At 46.5% G+C, this 19,725-nt stretch overlaps 1 protein-coding gene across 1 annotated transcript in view; it reads right to left on the minus strand.

The window, feature by feature from the left end:
• SPATA21 (spermatogenesis associated 21) overlaps window positions 1–10,874 on the minus strand; it is a 37,120-nt gene extending 26,246 nt beyond the window's left edge. The window contains 6 exon segments of the mRNA XM_053575092.1: window positions 735–783; window positions 1,130–1,416; window positions 4,184–4,339; window positions 4,341–4,395; window positions 8,292–8,443; window positions 10,746–10,874. Of these exon segments, the coding sequence (XP_053431067.1) occupies window positions 735–783; window positions 1,130–1,416; window positions 4,184–4,339; window positions 4,341–4,395; window positions 8,292–8,443; window positions 10,746–10,874 (828 nt within the window).
• Between the last annotated feature and the right edge of the window lie 8,851 nt (window positions 10,875–19,725).

Here is a 19,725-nt window from a genome sequence, read left to right on the forward strand (position 1 = left end):
GCAAGAGGATCACTTGAGCCCAGGAGTTTGAGGTTGCTGTGAGCTAGGCTGATGCCACTCCAGCCTGGGCAAGAGTGAGACTCTGTCTCAAGAAAAAAAAAAAGAAAGAAAGAAAGAAAAAGGAAAGAATTAGAAAGTGACAGAGCTGCGGGAGGAAAGGATGGGTGAGAAGAGGTTGGGAAGCCTCCCAGGTGTTCAAGTGTTCAGGGAAGCTTTGGATTGAGTGGCTGTGGCTGAGGGCAAATAGGTGGGAAAAAGCCACTCTGATGTGGAACCAGGTGCCACCTGGGATGAACCTAAGGGCTCCAGGGCAGGGGTCTTCAAACTGCGGCCCGTGGGCCACATGAGGCGGTGTGATTGTATTTGTTCCCGTTTTTGTTTTTTTACTTCAAAATAAGATATGTGCAGTGTGCATAGGAATTTGTGCACAGTTTTTTTTTAAACTATAGTCCAGCCCTTGAACGATCTGAGGGACAGTGAACTGGCCCCCTGTTTAAAAAGTTTGAGGACCCCTGCTCCAGGGTGTAAGAGCATCTTTGACCCTCTCACTCAAAATACACACGTGCATGCACTCGTGCACACACATACACACACGCACATACATGTGCTTACGCTCACACACCTCCCCCAGTTTAACTCCAAATCCTGTCCCATTTCCACCTCTGTCCTCTTCCTCCTCCTGGGTCCCCACAACCCCCATACTCCATCCCCATCCCCACTGTGGCCCTACTTACCGACAGAGGAAGAGCTGCCTGTGCTGGTTGGGTCTCCACAGCCTCGCCCCTAAATAGGAGAGAAATTCCCAGGTAGGGGAGGACTCCGCCCCAAGCTCGCCCCTCCTACCCACCTCTCAGCCCCCAGGGCACGCAGTTCCATCATCCCAGCCTCATCCACTACCTCTCATCTCAGAGGGGCTCCTCAATCCCCAGTACACAGGCCCAAGGGACAAAGGATTCTGATATTAGAACTATTATACAGATGGGGAAACTGAGGCCCAGAGAGGCATGACTTGCCCGAGGTCCTACACTAGATCAGGACTAGAACTCACCTCACCTGTGACTTTTGGCAGAAGAGCAAACTTGGTGGGAGCAGGGAGTGAGGAAGGGGGTGTCATTGGAGAGAGACTTACCCTTCTTTGGGTATTTTAGGTCCTGGCATGGATGGCAGGAAGTGGTTTTTTTCTGGAGTCACTATGGGCATTAGTGGAGGTGCTTCCTGGGAGCTTTCTTCCTGTTCCCCTGGGCTGAGCTCTGGCAGAGCTCCCTGGGGCCTGCTGTGTGGGTTGGCTGCCTCCTTGGAGGGTTTGTCTCCCAGGGGCTGTCCACGGCTGTCCAAGGTGCAACAAGGCTCTGTTGGCTGTATCGTGTCTGACCTATTTGCTGCCTTCTCATCTAAGGTGGAGTGATGCTCAGAGCCCTGCCAAGGACAAGGACACCTAGGATGGTGAACCCTGTTATGGTTCCCAGGTGAATCTCAGTCACCCAGAACCCAGTTAATACATGCTTACTAGGGTGCAGTTACTGCAGGCATTATCTAACTGAATCCTCCTAGCACCTCCAGAAGGTAAGCACAGATACCCCTATATTTTGAGGGATGAGAAAATTGAGGCCCAGAGAAGGTGTGGTCTACCCAAAGTCATGATCCATGTGGAATGAGAGCCTGCAAAAGTGAGATGATCCCTTTTAAATGGGGGTTTCCAAGGGATGTTTCAAAGAACCATAATCCTTCATGACACTCCTTAAAAGGTAGAGGGTTACACTAACTGACTTCACAACTCATGATAAAGCTACTGTCATTGAAACAATGTGGTACTGGAATAAGGAAAGATAAATAAACAAATGGAACAAAGCAGAATCTAGAAACAGACCCACATATGTGGTCAACTGATTTTTGACAAAAATGCAAATATGGTGGAGAAAGGATAATCTTCAGTGAATGGTGCTGGAATAACTGGATAGCCACAAGCCAAGAAAAAATAAACTTGGGTCTAAAACTCACACCATATACAAAAATGAACTCAAGATGATCACAAATGTAAATGTTACACCTAAAACTATAACACTCCTTGAAGAAAGCATAAGAAAATCCTATGTGACCTTGGGTTAAGCAAAAATTTCTAAGATATGACACCAGTAAAAGAAAAAAATGGTAAATTAGACTTTATCAGAATTAAGAACTTCTGGTTGTTTTTTTTTTTTTCTTTTTGAGACAGAGCCTCAAGCTGTCACCCTGGGTAGAGTGCCGTGGCATCACAGCTCGCAGCAACTTCCAACTCCTGGGCTCAAGTGATTCTCCTGCCTCTGCCTCCCAAGTAGCTATAGGCGCCCACCACAACACCCAGCTATTTTTTGGCTGCAGCCGTCATTATTGTTTGGCGGGCCCGAGCTGGATTCGAACCTACCAGCTCAGGTGTATGTGGCTGGCGCCTTAGCTGCTGGAGCCACAGGCGCTGAGCCAAAAACTTCTGTTTTTTGAAAGTCATTGTTCAGAGAATCAAAAGACAGCAGTCTGGGAGAAAACATCTGCATAGTCTATGTCTGAAAAAGGATTTGTATTCCAGAATAGATAAGAGCTCTCAAAACTCAATATTAAGAAAACAAACAAGCAATTTTTTTTTTTTTTTTTTTTTTTTAGAAAGAAGCAGAAAGTGAAAAAAACCTCTACAGGGCGGCGCCTGTGGCTCAAGGAGTAGGGCGCCAGTCCCATATGCCGGAGGTGGCGGGTTCAAACCCAGCCCCGGCCAAAAAAAAAAATCTCTACAAATATAGGAGAAAAAATCATATGCCCATGGGTGGCCCCTGTGGCTCAAGGAGTAGGGCGCCGGTCCCACATGCCGGAGGTGGCGGGTTCAAACCCAGCCCCGGCCAAAAATCACCAAAAAAAAAAAAAATCATATGCCCATAAGAGTCTGGTGTCCAGGATATAAAAAGAATTCTTATAACTCAACAATAAAATGACTAATACAATTAAAATAGTGGGCAAAAAAAAAAATAGTGGGCAAAGTATTTGATTAAAAATTTCTTCAAGGAAGATATACAAACGGTCCCTAAGTGTGTGAAAAATTGCTCTCAACATCTCTAGTCATTAGGGAAATGAAAACTAAGGACACAATGAGACTCCAGGACACACTATTTGAAAATTAAAAAGATTGGGCAACGCCTGTGGCTCAAAGGGGTAAGGCACCGGCCCCATATGCCGGAGGTGGTGGGTTCAAACCCAGCCCCAGCCAAAAACTGAAAAAAAAAAAAAATATATATATATATGAAAATTAAAAAGATTGACCATACCAGTTTTAAGGGCGGAGCAGCTGGAATTCTTGTACATTGCTAACGGGGATGTAAAATGGTCCAACCACTTTGGAAAGAAGCGTGGCAGTTTCTTTTCTTTCTTTTTTTTTTTAGAGTCAGAGTCTCATTTTGTCGCCCTCAGTAGAGTGCGGTAACGTCACAGCTCACAGCAACCTCCAGCTCTTGAGCTTAGGCGATTCTCTTGCCTCAGCCTCACAAGTAGCTGGGACTACAGGTGCCCTCCACAACACCCAGCCATTTTTGTTGCAGTTGTCATTGTTGTTTAGTTGGCCAGAGCTGGGTTCAAACCCGCCAGCCCCAGTGTATGTGGCTGGTGCTGTAACCACTGTGCTATGGGCACTGAGCTTTCTTTTTCTTTCTTAACCCAAAGACAGAGTCTCACTCTATTTTTCAGGCTAGAGTGCAGTTGTATCAGCCTGGCTTACAGCAGCCTCAAATTCTTGGTTCAAAGGATCCTCCTGCCTTAGCCTCCAAAGTAGCTGGGACTACAGGCATCCCTTGGCTAATTTTTCTTTTTTTTTTTTTATTAAATCATAGCTGTGTACATCAATATGATCATGGGGCACCATACACTTGGTTCATAGACCATTTGACACATTTTCATCACATTAGTTGACGTAGCCCTCCTGGCATTTTCTTAGTTACTTTGCTAAGACATTTACATTCCACATTTACCAAGCCTCACATATAGCCTTGTAAGATGCACCACAGGTGTGATTAATTTTTCAATTTTTAGTAGAGATGGGGTCTTGCTCTTACTCAGGCTGGTCTTGAAATCCTGAGCTCAAGCCATGCTCCCACCTTGGCCTCCCAGAGTGCTCCCCGTATGGTTAGGTCATTCTATTCCCTTCTGCCCAGGTCTCCTAGGGGGTTACCTGGCAGCTCTCAGGGGGCTGACCCTTTGAAGTCCGCGGGTTCCGTTGTTGTTTCACCTGCTGGTCCTCAGTCTCTTTCCCCAAGCCTGGCTGCTGCAGCCCCTGTGGTACGGCAGTAACCCTGGAAGGTAGCAATTCCACCTCACTCTCAGGCTTAGCCTGCTTGCCGCTCCCCAGGCCCTTCCTGGGGAGCCCAGGATGACTGCTTCTTACTGGGAAAAACCGATAAGGGACACCCCACCTCCCACACTGAGGCATTGTTTTACGTTCTTGTTCTTCTTTCTTTTTAGAGACAGTCTCACTTTATCGCCCTCAGTAGAGTGCTGTATCATCAGAGCTCACAGCAACCTCCAACTCCTGGGCTTAGGCAATTCTCTTGCCTCAGCCTCCCGAGTAGCTGGGACCACAGGTGCCCACAACAACGCCCGGCTATTTTTTTGTTGCAGTTAGGCCAGGGCGGGGTTTGAACCCGCCACTCTTGGTATATGGGACTGGCGCCCTACCCACTGAGCCACAGGTGCCGCTCAGTTTTACATTCTTATACAGTTAGACACACCATAGGTGCATACTTAATGCCCAGGACAACAAATGAAGGACTCATACGATTCCCCAAACCACAAACACTTTGCTGCGAACATTTAGGGAATTAGGACTTAAGTTTTTTAGTATTATTTATTGTTTTTCAGAAAACAAAAAAACAGAAAAATCAGAACTGGGCTGCAGAGAGGTTGAGAGACTTTGAGCCCAGGGGTAAAACTAAAGGTAACAGCTTAAAATTTGACTCTGTTTCTCTGATTTCACTTTAATATTCTGCAGTATTTCTCCCAGGCTTCTTCCTCTGGGTATACATACATATTTTTAATAGAGATTTATTTAATAGCCATCTTCAAATAATTGCATTATTTTATTTTACAGTTATTAGTTTGTTGAGACAGAGTCTCACTCCATAGCTCTGGGTAGAGTGCCATGGGGGTCATACCTCACATCAACCTCAAACTCGTGGGCTTAAGCTATCTTCTTTGCCTCAGCCTCCCAAGTAACGGGGACTACAGGTGTCTGCTAACACACCTGGCTATTTTTGTTGTTGTTGTTGCAGTTGTCATTGTTGGTTTAGCTGGATGGGGCCAGGTTCGAACCTGCAGCCTCAGTGTATGTGGTCGGCACTCTTACCCACTGAGCTACGGACACCGTCTGCATAATTTTAAATAGTTCTAATCACATTGCATAAATAATTTTGTGATCTACTTTTTTTTTGCAGTTTTGGCTAGGGCTGTGTTTGAACCCGCCACCTCTGGCATATGGGGCCGGCGCCCTACTCCTTTGAGCCATGGGCGCCGCCCATGTGATCTACTTTTTTTCAATTAACATGTAGCCCATATTTTTCCCATGCAAAAATCCCTTCAGAAACACACTTTTTTTTTAATTGCGACAGAGTTGCAAGCTGTCGCCCTGGGTAGAGTGCCACAGCATCATAGCTCACAGCAACCTCAAACTCTTGGGCTTAATTGTTTCTCTTGCCTCAGCCTCCCAAGTAGCTGGACTACAGGTGCCCGACACAACACCCAGCTATTTTTTTTTTTTTTTGGTTACCATTGTTGTTTTAGCTGGCCTGGGCCAGGTTCGAACCCGCCAGCCTTGGTGTATGTGGCCAGCACCCTACCCACTGAGCTATAGGCGCTGCCAGAAACACTCTTTAAGGTATATATGAAATTCCATACTTTATAGAAAACCATCATTAATCATTTCCCTATTGTGTGGACATTTTGGGGGCTTCCAATTTCTTAATATTTAAAATAATGTGACAGTGAAAATCTTTGTGGATAAAACTTTGCCTGAATCACAAAGTGTTTCCTTAGGGCGTATTTCTAGAAATGGATGAGGGTTAAGACAATTTATTTATTTATTTATTTGTTTATTTATTTATTTATTTTGAGACAAAGTCTCACTATCTTGCCCTCAGTAGGGTGCTGTGCTGTCACAGCTCATAGCAACCTCAAACTCTTGGGCTTAAGCTATTCTCTTGCCTCAGCCTCCCCAGTAGCTGGGACTACAGGCGCCTGCCACAATGCCCAGCTATTTGTTTTTTTTGGTTGTCATTGTTGTTTTAGGTGGGCCCGGACAGGGTTCAAACCCGCCAGCCTTGGTGTATATGGCCGGCGCCCTACCACTGAGCTACAGGCGCTACCAGAAACACACTCTTAAAGTAATATATGAAATTCCATATTTCATAGAAAACCATCATTAATCATTTCCCTATTGTGTGGGCATTTAGGGGGCTTCCAATTTCTTAATATTTAAAATAATGTGACAGTGAAAATCGTTGTGCATAAAACTTTGCCTGAATCAGGTGGCACCTGTAGCTCAAAGGAGTAGGGCACCGGCCCCATATGCCAGAGGTGATGGGTTCAAACCCAGCCCCGGCCAAAAACCGCAAAAAAAAAAACACTTTGCCTGAGTCACAAAGTATTTCCTTAGGGCATATTTCTAGAAATGGATGAAGGTTAAGACTATTTATTTATTTATTTTGAGACAGAGTCTCACTATCTCGCCCTCAGTAGGGTGCTGTGGCATCACAGCTCACAGAAACCTCAAACTCTTGGGCTCAAGCTATTTTCTTGCCTCAGCCTCCCAAGTAGCTGAGACTACAGCCACCGACCACAACGCCTGGCTATTTTTTGGCTGCAGTTTGGCCGGGGCTTGGTTTGGAACCCACCACTCTCAGTATATGGGGCTGGTGCCGTACTCACTGAGCCACAGGTGCCGCCCTTAGGTTTTTTTTTGTTTGTTTGTTTTTTGAGACACAGTCTCACTCTGTCACCCTGGGTAGAGAGGCATGGTGCCATAGTTCACAGCAACCTCAAATTCTTGGACTCAACTGATCCTCTTGCCTCAGCCTCCGGACTATAGGCACCTGACACAACGGCCAGCTAGTTTTTCTATTTTTAGTAGAGATGGGGGGGGGGCTTACTCTTGCTCAGGCTGGTCTCGAACTCCTGAGCTCAAGCAATCCACCTGCCTCAGCCTCCCAGAGTGCTAGTATTACAGACATGAGCTACAGCACCCAGCTGGGACCTTCTTTTGTTAGAAAGAATACATTCTTGGCCAGGTGCAATGGCTCACGCCCATAATCTCAGCACTTGAGAGGAAGAAGCAGGTGGATTGCCTGAGCTCACAGGTTCAAGACCAGCCTGAGCCAGAGCAAGACCCCATCTCTAAAAAAAGAGCCGGGCATTGTGGCGGGCACCCGTAGTCCCAGCTACTTGGGCGGCTGAGGCAAGAGGATCACTTGAGCCCAAGAGTTTGAGGTTGCTGTGAGCTAAGACTCTACAGCACTCTATCAAGGGTGACAAAGTAAGATTCTGCCTCAAGAAAAAAAAAGAAGAATACATTCTTGCTGTAGAATAGATTAAAAATATATACAAAATTTAGAAAACAATAACAATAATATCATGCACACCTTTGTATGTTTCTGTGTCTCTTAGCCTCTTTGTTCATCCTTCTACTAATTCAGTGAATCAATATTTATTGAGTATCTACTACGTGCCAAGCACAGTACTAGGCATGAGGGACTTGTGGCCAAATGGGACATAAAAATGTACCTTGAACAAGACAAATATGAGTGGCTCGGTGCCCGTAGCACAGTGGTTACAGCGCCAGCCACATACACCGAGGCTGGAGGATTCGAACCCGGCCCAGGACCTCTAAACAACAATGACAACTGCAACAAAAAATAGCTGGGCGTTGTGGTGGGCATCTGTATTCTCAGGTACTTGGGAGGCTGAGGCAAGAGAATCGCTTAAGCCCAAGACTTTGAGGTTGCTGTGAGCTGTGATGCCTGGCACTCTACTGAGGGTGACAAAGTAAGACTCTGTCTCAAAAAACAAACAAGCAAAAACAAAAACAAGATACAAAAGAGAGGCTTAGTGGGGGAGCTCCGATAAAAGGTTAACACAAGTAATGTTTCGTGCAAGTAGTGCTATGGAAGAGAAGCTCAGGACGCTGTGGCCAGGATCTGCCTTAGTCTGGAGTTCTAGATTCTCTCTTCCCTCCAGGTGGGTTCCAGGGGGATTCTCTCCTGGTCCTGTTCCCTGAGAAGCCCCCGGCTCACCTTCGTCTTGCTGGAGGCCTCTGCTCCTGGGTCCTGAGGTCTGGGGGCCCCTCCTCCGATGCTTCTCTGTGTTCACGCCCCTTCTCTGGCCTTCCTGGAGCTGTTAAGGGCTGCTTCCCACTGCCCACTTCTGCAGCATCTGGAAACACAACCTGGACAGAGATGCCCAGGGCACTGGCTCAAGGCTGGCTTTGAGTATCAAGGAGGGGTTCCCCCGATCCCCTCAGGCATCCACCTGGTGTCAGGGACAGGGAGATAGTGTACCTAAGTTGGGGAAGCATTGGAGATAGGTGCGGGGGGAGCTAAGAGGCACGGAGAGGGAAGCTGGAACTCAAGGCCAGGCCCAGGCCAGAAGCTTTGGCACAGCACTCTGCCACAGACCTAGAGTTCAAATTAGTGCCTGAGACAGGGGATAGTCCCAAGGACAGCTTGAGAAAGCACCTAGGGGACTCCAGGATCCCCACAGTGTCTGCAAGAGGCTTTCCCCAATTCTGCTACTTCAAAACTCAGGCTCTGTAAGTGGGATTTTTTTTTTTTGAGACAGTGTCTCACTTTGTCATCCTCGGTAGAGTGCTGTGATGTCATAGCTCACAGCAACTTCAAACTCTTGGGTGTGGGCGGCGCCTGTGGCTCAAGGAGTAGGGCGCCGGTCCCATATGCCGGAGGTGGCAGGTTCAAACCTAGCCCCGGCCAAAAAAAAAAACAAACTCTTGGGTGTAAGGGGATCTTTGCCTAGGCCTCCTGAGTAGCTGGGAATAGAGGCACCCATCATAACACATGGCTAATTTTTCAATTTTTTTTTAGTAGAGACAGGCTCTTACTCTTGCTCAGGTTGGTCTTGAACTCCTAGGGGGCTCAAATAGTCCTCCTGCCTCAGCCTCCCAGAGTGCTGGGATTACAGGCATGAGCCACCATGCCTGGCCTGGAAGTAGGTTTTGATCCCTATCTTGGTCATTACTCTCTAGGTCTGGAGGGATCTAGACACAGCTCCAAGCCTCACCTGAGGTGGCAACCTCCAAACAGCCTGGCTCCATTAATTTACTGATATTAATGATTATAATAAACAATTCTTTTTTTTTTTTTTGTAGAGACAGAGTCTCACTGTACCACCCTTGGGTAGAGTGCCGTGGAGTCACACGGCTCACAGCAACCTCTAACTCTTGGGCTTACGCGATTCTCTTGCCTCAGCCTCCCGAGCAGCTGGGACTACAGGCGCCCACCACAACGCCCGGCTATATAATAAACGATTCTAATGTGAGCTAACAATGATGGGCACCTACTAGGAGGCAGGGCCTATGCCAGATGCCTTCCAGGGATTTAACTCAGATAGTTCTCACCATGAGACAAAAGACACTGAAAAGAGTGCAGTGACATGCCCAAGGTCATACAGCTGGTTAGGCAGCAGGACTGGGACCCTGTCACTACACTTATTGACAAACTAAACAGGTGAATGAAAGAATGTCTGAATGTTTGTCCCAGCCTCCCTCTAAGGCTCCTTCCTACCAGGCCCTCTTTCAGCCCCAGGGGAAGCCAGAATTTAAACCAGAGGTTACAGAGGAGGGCAATACTTAACTCAAGGGAATGTTTACTTTTTTAATGGCAACATTTGGCCTTGGGAAAACTGGATGGGGAGGAGAATCTTCTTTATGCTCTTCAGTTCATTCTACTTGGCACTTTCAAAAAGAAACATATTTAATCGCAAGGGGCTGAAAGGTGATGGAAGCCTAAGGATGCTAGGTTGGGGCTGAGGAGGGGAACGGATAGAAGCTCAGAGTAGCTGTCAGGGCAATAAAGGGGAGCTGGAGGCTACAAGGGGGCCAAAGGCCATAGAAGGCACCAAGTAGAATAAGGAGGCTGTTGTGGGTTTGCTCGCCCAGCTTTGCTCCCTGTTACAGAAGCCAGCATTCTTTTCCTTCCCTTCTTCATTTGGCCCATGGGGCTCAGTGGTGCCATCTATCACCTCGTCTTCATTGTACCTAGAGGTCCAGGCCACACCCCCTGCCATGGTGACTGGTTCAGGGATGAGCATGTGATCACTAACTGGGCCAATAACGGTGATGCCAGAGACATGCTTCTGACTATCACAAACAGGCTTTCTTCCTGCTAGGGATGCTAGGCCAGAGGATATAAGATGGGAACATGTAATCCCACAGCAGCTGGGTCAGTCCTTGCTATCTGGTGGGAAAAGCCCTCCTGAGAATGAGTACAACACAGGGGAAGGTAGAGCCAAGAGATACTCGTTTAGCACCTTGATTCATCCATACCTGAAGTCTACCAGGGATTTGCCAGTTACCCAAACTGGTATCTTCTCACTCCTGCTTAACCCAGCTTGAATTGGGGTTTGTGTCCTTGTAACTCAGAGGCTTAATTAAAAAGCAGTCGGGGAGGAAGTCCAGGCAAGGAAAGGGAAAGGTGCTGGCTGGGAGTGGGGGGGTCAGAACATGAGGTCCCTACCTGGCTGACTCCTGATATGGTGGGCTCAACACCGGCCATCTTTCTGGTGATCCTCAGACTGGGACTTGACTGGGCCCCTGGAAACTTGGTCCTACCCTCTGTCTGCATCTTGGTGTTTCTGTTGTCCATCATGCCAAGCCAACAAGGCTGCCAAGTAAGGGGCACCAGCTGCTGTGCTCCCACAGGATAAATCTGCTCACGGTCCCGCCGAGCCCATCACCTAACTGCCGCTTCAGCAGCCCATGTGGAGTCTGCAACGTAAGAAGCCTGGCTTAGGAAAGAGGCAGGGCCAGGCCTGGCAAGGAGGGGCAAGTACATATTCCTCCTAATTCTCACAATGACCCCAAGGAAAAGGAGGCTCTGGAAGGCAAAGAGACTCGCCCAAGGTCCAACACCTACTAGGTCACAGAGCAGGATGTGAACCGTGGCCTGTCGGATCCCCAAACCCACACACTTCCCCCTGTGGTAGCATTTGCTAAGTGCCTTGTTTGGAATCTTGGTCCCTTGAGATGCTCCACAAAGTTCAGAGGCTAAAGGCATTTGGAAAGTTCTAGGTTAAACAAAACGAAACAGGCTCTTTCCTGCAAGACTTCTCAATGTCTTTTTTTTTTTTTGCTGTTTTTGGCTGAGGCTGGGTTTGAACCCTTCACCTCCGGCATATGGGCCCTACCTCTTTAAGCCACAGGCGCCACCCATACTTCTCAATGTCTTTAAAATACTGATGTTAATTTTTAAAGGAAGCCCAAGAATGTCACAGCTGCTGTTGCTATCAATGAAGCTCCATGTTCTTAGGTACAGCTAAGGAACAGGAATTGGGAATATCTGTCCGTCCGTCTTTGTACCCCCAAAGTCCCCATTGCCAATCTACACTTCATCAAAGCACGCACACCCTTGCCTGGACACATCCCTTCCTGGACCTGCTTAGCGTCTCTCCTGCCTTCCTCTCCAACCTCATATTCAGCTGCATACCCACCCCTTGCACCAACTTTCTGTTCTAATCCAGGTAGACTCCTGTAATACTAATGCCACAGACTCCCAGCCTCTGTGCCCACCTCCCACTTTCTATATCTCCAACAGTCCCCACCCCATCCTTCAAACCCCCGACCCCTTCTCCAAACATCCAACCACCTTAGCCACTGAATTCCTTTGAGGCAATGTCAACACCATTTCTATGGGTATGTCATAGACTCCTTTTTACTGCTAACCAGTTTCCAGGGGCAAATCCTATTCCCCGCCCCCAGTGAGACCATATGACCTTGAAGATTTTGATGGTGCTTCTTCCACTTTAAATCATGACAGGCCAGCCAGCATCCCTGGAGAAACCTTCTATTTTCTGGGCATGTTTGCAAACTGTATTCTCCTAACAGCCCTGTGAGGTCAGTGGTTTCAGCCCTATTTTAAAGACAAGGAAACTAAGACTCAGAGAAGTCCAATGTCTTGTCCAATGCCACATGGCCAGTCTGCAGAGGAACTGGATTCAAACCCAAGCCTCTCTGATTTCCTAGATAACTTGTCTCAAAGGATCATAAGCCTGCAAAGAAGCTCAAGTCATGTACTCATGCCATCAACAGCTGTTTAATGACACGGGGATGTGTTAGGCACCCATTAGGCCTTTGGGGACACACTGTGTGTTCTGATGGCTCTCATGATTCACCAGGGGCACAGAGGAGGTTTGTTTATGTATTTATTTATTTATAGACAGAGTCTCACTCTGTTGCCCTGAGTAGAGTGCTGTGATATCATCAAAGCTCACAGCAACCTTAAACTCCTGGGCTTGAGCAATCCTCTTGCCTCAGCTTCCTGAGTAGCTGGGATTACTGGTGTGTATCACTACACCTCGCTAGTATTTTATTTTTAGCAGAGATAGGGTCTCGCTCTTGCTTAGGCTGGTTTTGAACTCCTGATCTCAAGCAATGTACCTGCCTGGGCCTTCCAGAGTGCTAGGATTACAGGCGTGAGCCACCATGCCCAGCTGGCCTAGAGGAATACATTTGATAGCTGCTGACTCAAATCCCCGCCTCCTCCTCCTCCCCGCCAGGTTCTTCCTGCAGCTAGACCTGCATCCCCACAGCGCAAGACCTCACTTGCCAGGTGACCTGTGCCCCAGATGCAGCTCTGGTCTCCTAGAGGCTTTCACTTGGCACAGAGAAGTCAGGGCTGTGGCCAAGTCCCTCTCTCTTCCCTCGGAGTTCCTCTCTTCCCCTTCACCTCTCTCCCACTAGGGTTCCCTTAACTATTCCCTATTTCTCTGAGCCATCTGGGGGAACTCTCCCTCCCACCCACCTGACCCCTCAAACACGCCCTCCATTGTCCACTGTCTCCACCTCAGAACCTGCAGTCTCAATTTTGGAATTTTGGGGCCCCAATATTCTACACACTAAATTTCTAAGGGGGAAGGGGGAATCAAGGCCCCTATCCATTCCTGTTTGGAGCTTGCTAACTGTGAGAATTTAGACAAGCAAGGGGAGCCCCAACCCTAGCAGAGGGGCATAGAATTCCAGGTAAGATTTTGGAGAGGGCTTGGCAAATACAGACTATGTCCCCCTTTCAGATCATTTGATACCCTTTTTTGTTAAAAGCTTTATTGAGATTTAATTCACTAACCATAAACCATACAATGTACCCATTTATAGTGTACAGTTCAATGGCTTTTAGTATATTCACAGAATTGTATAACCATCACAATTTTAGAACATTTTTATCACCTCCAAAAGAAACCCCACGCCCATCACTTCCAATGTTCCCACTGTGCCCTCCCCACCTCCCAGCCCTAGGTAACCACTAATCTACTTTCTGTCTTTATAGATTTTCCTATTCTGGAAATTTCATATAAATGGAATCATACAATATGTGGTCCTTGGTGAGTGGCTTCTTTCATTTAACATAATTTTTTTTTCCTATTCTATTCTTTTTCCTGATCAAATACCTCAGATTGTATGCATAATGTTTTCTATGTTCATCCATGTTGTAGCACGTATCAGAATTGCATTCCTTTTTATGGCTGAGTAATATTCCATTGTATGGACATACAATATTTGTTATCTATAATATATAATATATTATAGATAACAAATATTGAGACAGAGTTTTACTTTGTCACCCTCAGTAGAGTGCCATGGTGTCATAGCTCACAGCAACCTCAAACTCTTAGGCTCAAGTGATTCTCTTGCCTCAGCCTCCTGAGTAACTAGGACTACAGGTGCTTGCCACAAGGCCCAGCTATTTTTTTTAGAGACAGGGGCTCGCTCTGGCTCAGGCTAGTCTCAAACTGATGAGCTCAAGCAATACACTCACCTCCATCTCCCAGAGTGCTAGGATTTCAGGCATTATCTATTTATAAATTGACAGGAATATGAATTGTTTCTGCTGTCTAGCTATTATGAATAATGCTGCTATGAATTTTTTTTTCTTTTTTAAGACAGAGTTTCACTCTGTCACCCTGGGTAGAGTGTAATGGCATTATAGCTCACAGTAGCCTCTAACTCTTGGGCTCAAATGATCCTCCCGAGTAGCTGGGACTACAGGTGCCTACCAGAATGCCCAGCTAGCTTTTCTGTTTTTAGTAGAAATGGGGTCTTGCTTTGCTCAGACTGGTCTCGAACCCCTGAGCCCAGGTAATCCACCTGCCTGAGTTTCTCAGAGTGCTAGGATTACAGGCATGAGCCACCATGCCCTGCTGCTATGAACTTTTGTGTGCAAGTGTTTTATGTGAACATATGTTTTCATTTCTCTTGGGTATACACCTAGGCGTGAAATTACTAGCTCATATGGTAACTCTGTTTAGCCCCTTGAGTAATAATAAGCTTTTCCAAAGTGTTCCAATTTTTTTTTTTTTTTTTTTTTTTTTTTGGTTTTTGGCCGGGGCTGGGTTTGAACCCGCCACCTCTGGCATATGGGCCGGTGCCCTACTCCTTGAGCCACAGGCGCCACCCAGTGTTCCAATTTTTTACATCCTTTCCAACACTTATTACCTTTCTCTTTCATTATAGACATTCTAGGGGTTATAGGTGTAAATTCTTACCTCATTGTGATTTTATTTGCATTTCCCTAATGGCCAGTGATGTTGGACATCTTTCCATGTGCTTACTGGCCACTTGTCTATCCTCTTATGGAAAAAAATGTCTATTCACAGTCTTTCCCCATTTACATTGAGTTTTCTTCTTATTATAGCTTGGTAATTGTTCGTTATAAACTCTAGATACAAGTCTCTAATGATACATATGATTTGCAACATTTTTCTCCCATTGTGTGAACTGCATTTTCAGTTGTTTTGTCTTTCAAAGCACACAAGTTTCTAATTTTTGTCAAAGGCTCATGTATCTTTTTTTTTTGGTTGCATGTGCTTTTAGTGTTGTATCTAAGAATCCATTTGAACTTTTTATTATAACATAAATCCAAAGTCATGAAGATTTATGCCTCTATTTTCTTCCAGGAGTTCTATAGTTTTAGCTCTTACACTTAGGCCTGATCCATTGAAGTTTTTGTATATGGTTTGAGGTAGGGCTCCAACTTCATTCTTTTGCAAGGGAGTATCTCATCCCAGCACCATTTTTTGAAAAGACTATTCTTTCTCATTGAATTTTCTTGGCATACACCTATATATATACACACATACACATATATATTTCTTTTAGTTTCAAAATATTAAGTGATCAATTGACTATGTGAGGATTTATGGATTTCCAATTCTGTTCCATTAATCTATATATCTATCTTTATACCATATACTACCCTATATTGATTACTGTAGTTTTATATTAAGTTTTGACATCGGGAGGTGTGAATCCTCCAACTTTGTCCCTTTTCAAGATTATTTTGACATTGAGTGCCCTTTTCTAAGTGATTTCCTTACCTGAAAAATTGGGAAATTTCTCTTGGAAATGTCTATGATGGCAGAAAAATATAGCAGAGGAATATAAGTGACTGGGCGGCACCTGTGGCTCAAGGAGTAGAGTGCCAGTCCCTTATACCGGGGGTGGCGGGTTCAAGCCCAGCCCCAGCCAAAACCGCAAAAAAAAAAAAAAGAAAGAGGGGGCAGCGCCTGTGGCTTAGTCGGTAAGGCGCCGGCCCCATATACCGAGGGTGGCGGGTTCAAACCCAGCCCCGGCCAAACTGCAACCAAAAAATAGCCGGGCGTTGTGGCGGGCGCCTGTAGTCCCAGCTACTCGGGAGGCTGAGGCAAGAGAATCGCTTAAGCCCAGGAGTTGGAGGTTGCTGTGAGCTGTGTGAAGCCACGGCACTCTACAGAGGGCCATAAAGTGAGACTCTGTCTCTACAAAAAAAAAAAAAAGAAAGAAAGAAAGATAAGTGACCTGTAATAAATACTTCTGGCGCTATGGGAGGCCGAGGTGGGTGGATTGCTTGAGGTCCTAAGTTCAAGACCAGTCTGAGCAAGAGCAAGACCCCATCTCTACTAAAAATAGAAAAACTGAGGCAAGAGACAAGAGAATTGCTTGAGCCCAAGAGTTGGAAGTTGCTGTGAGCTATGAGGACACCATGGCTCTACCCAGGGCAATGACTTGAGACTCGGTCTCAAAAAATAAAATAATAAATAAATAAATATTTGTGGAGGCTGCCAAGAATAGCCTGTTCACATCAGACCCCCATCTTGGCCCTGGACCTACCAGAAAGCAGCTGGATGAATCACAGTGAGATTTCCCACCGCTGCTCACCTCCTCCCACACAGGATAGACTCTGTCTGAGCCTATACTCTGCCTGTTGGCTTGAATTGAATTCGCTTGGCATACAAGGTTGGGCATAGATGTAGATCCAATTATTCTCAGAAGGAGAGGTTTAAAGATGCAATTTGGGAATGTCCAGCCATGTGGTTAGGGTTATGGCAAAGGACTGTCTGACCTCCTTCAACTACAAGATAGTGTCATTTCCCCTGCTTTGTCACTATTTCAGTGCCTCCCCACCCCATCACACAAGAAGGATAACAATCGTTGCCCTGCCTACCTCACAGGGGTTATAGTGCCAAGGTAACCTTTCCCAGAGATCTCTGTTCCCAGATTGAGTGAGGGGTCATCTCTTTGCTCCTACAACCTCTTATGAGTTTGCTTCAGGGTAGCGCCTTTTATTCTACATTAAAATGACTGCTTTTCTCTCTGTCTCCTCTGGCCTGTGAGCTCCATGACAACAGAAGCTAAGTGGGCCCAGAACTTAGCACATGGCGTAGGGCAGGTGCTCAATGCCCATCTTTGTTAGACAAGTGGAACTGAGAGAGCTCTGAACACGTAGTAAAAGCTGGCTGCCCCAGCACAGAACGATAGTTCTCTTTGCAGCCCACGAGAAGGGACGTTTCCCACCTGTGGCAGCTTATAGTCACAGTTGGCTGCCTTCTTGCTGCTTGGATTCCAGAGTGGAAGTGACAGAACTTGGTGCTAAGGGTGGACACCGTCCCAAAGTTCAGCTCCTGAGAGCTGGTCCTAGATACTCTCCCACCTGGAAGTTTCTCTGACTCAATGGCCACGTGTTTTACTTCTTGGATACCCTATTTTCCTCTAGGTCGTTCAGTACACACTGACGTAAGGAGTCAGAACATGAAAAAGAAAAGATGGTGGCCCGACCCCAAATTGCCACTTGCCTTTAGAATGTAGGCAGTTGAACACAAACACACACACCCTTTTATTCATTAAATCACTATGGTAGGCTGAATACAGGATCCAAAGGTGGCAGGGACATAACCCTGTCCTCCAGAAGCTCACAGTCCAGTGGGAGAGTGGCCACATTAAAAGAATGATGAGAATGTGGATAGATTTTCTACGTGGGAATGTGCTCTTCTTCCGTCTGCTCTCAAGATCTCTCCTCTTTCACCCTCAGTGGGGTTTTGTTTTTGCCATTCTAGGGCTTTAGAAAAATGAGAGGCAGGACTAAAGAGCAATGAGGAAGAACTCTCATTTTCTGGGTCGTTTCTGAATTTCTCCCTTGTAGCAAATGAACACAGTAAAGAGTAAAGTTGAAAATGTTATTATTATTATTTTTGAGACAGAATCTCACTTTGTTGCCCTCAGTAGAGTGCTGTGGGGTCACAACTCACAGCAACCTCAAACTCTTACGCTCACACTTGTCTCGGGCTCCCAAATAGCTGGGACTTCAGGTGCCTGCCACAACATCCAGCTACTTTTAGAGCTGAGGTCTTGCTCTGGCTTAGCCCAATCTCAAACTGGTGAGCTCAGGTGATCCAACCCACCTCGGCCTCCCAGAGTGCTAGGATTATAGGCATGAGCCACCGCACCTGGCCTCAAAGTTGAACATTAGAGATTAAATCAATTCACATAAAGAGAGTTCAGCTTCACACCCACTCTGATAGCCATTATTTTTAAAAATGGGAAATCACCAGAATTGGCAAGGATGTGGAAAAACTGAAACCCTTGTGCAATACTGGTGGGGATGCAGAATGAGGCAGCTGCCGTGGAAAAGTTTGGAGGCTCCTCAAAAAGCCAAAGCCAATTGTCATATGGCCAGCAGTTCTACTCCTAGGTATACGCTCAAGAAAATTGAAAACAAGGGCTCAGCACCCATAGCTCAGTGGCTAGGGCGCCAACCACATACACCAGGGCTGGTGGGTTCGAACCCAGCCCGGGCCAAACAACAACAAGAACAACAATAAAAATAGCCGGGCGTTGTGGCGGGCGCCTGTAGTCCCAGCTACTCGGGAGGCTGAGGCAAGAGAATCACTTAAGCCCAAGAGTTGGAGGTTGCTGGAAGCTGTGATGCCACCGCACTCTACCGAGGGCGACATAGTGAGACTGTCTAAAAAAAGAAAAGAAACAAACAAAAAAACCCACAGAAAATAGAAACAAGGACTTGAGGCTCGGTGCCCGTAACATAGTGGTTATGGTGCCAGCCACATACACTGAGGCTGGAGGGTTCTAATCCAGCCCAGGCCCGCCAAACAACAGTGACAACTGCAACAAAAAATAGCCGGGCGTTGTGGTGGGCACCTATAGTCCCAACTACTTGGGAGGCGGAGGCAAGAGAATCGCTTAAGCCCAAGAGTTGGAGGTTGCTGTGAGCTATAAGGCCACAGCACTCTACCGAGGGTAACAAAGTGAGACAAAGTGTTTGTCTCAACAAACAAACAAACAAATAAACAACAACAACAAAAAACCCCAAGGACTTGAATATAATGTTCATAGCAGCATTAGTCACAATACCCAAAAGATGGGCGGCGCCTGTGGTTCAGTGAGTAGGGCGCCAGCCCATACACTGAGGGTGGTGGGTTCGAACCCAGCCCCAGCCAAACTGCAACAAAAAAATAGCCGGGCGTTGTGGCGGGCACCTGTAGTCCCAGCTGCTCGGGAGGCTGAGGCAAGAGAATCGCCTAAGCCCAGGAGCTGAAGGTTGCTGTGAGCTGTGATGCCACCGCAGTCTACCAAGGGCAACAAACTCAAACTTAGTCTCTAAAAAACAACAACAACGAAAAATACCCCAAAGGTGGTAACATCCCAAATGCCCATCAAATAGATGAACAGATAAACCAAATATGGTACATACATTCAATGGGATATTATTCAGCCATTAAAAAGAATGAAATTCTGTTTATGCTAACTGTAGATAAACTTTGAAAACATTTTGCTAACTGAAGCCAGATACAAGGACGAATATTGGGTGGTGCCTGTGGCTCAGTGAGTATGGCACTGGCCCCATATACTGAGGGTAGCGGGTTCCAAGCCAGCCCCGGCCAAACTACAACCAAAAAATAACCGGGCATTGTGGCGGGTGCCTGTAGTCCCAGCTACTTAGGAGGCTGAGGCAAGAGAATCGCCTAAGCTCAGGAGTTGGAGGTTGCTATGAGCTGTGACACCACGGCACTCTTCCCAGGGCGACAAGGTGAGACTCCATCTCTAAAAAAAAATTTTAAAAGGATGAATATTGTACTATTTCACTTACATGTGATTTCTAGAATAGGCAAATTTATAGACACAGAAATTAGAATAGAGGTTACCAGCGGTTTGGGGGGATAGGGAAATGGGGA

Source organism: Nycticebus coucang, chromosome 22 (genome assembly GCF_027406575.1).
Source record: "Nycticebus coucang isolate mNycCou1 chromosome 22, mNycCou1.pri, whole genome shotgun sequence".
NCBI lineage: Eukaryota > Metazoa > Chordata > Mammalia > Primates > Lorisidae > Nycticebus > Nycticebus coucang.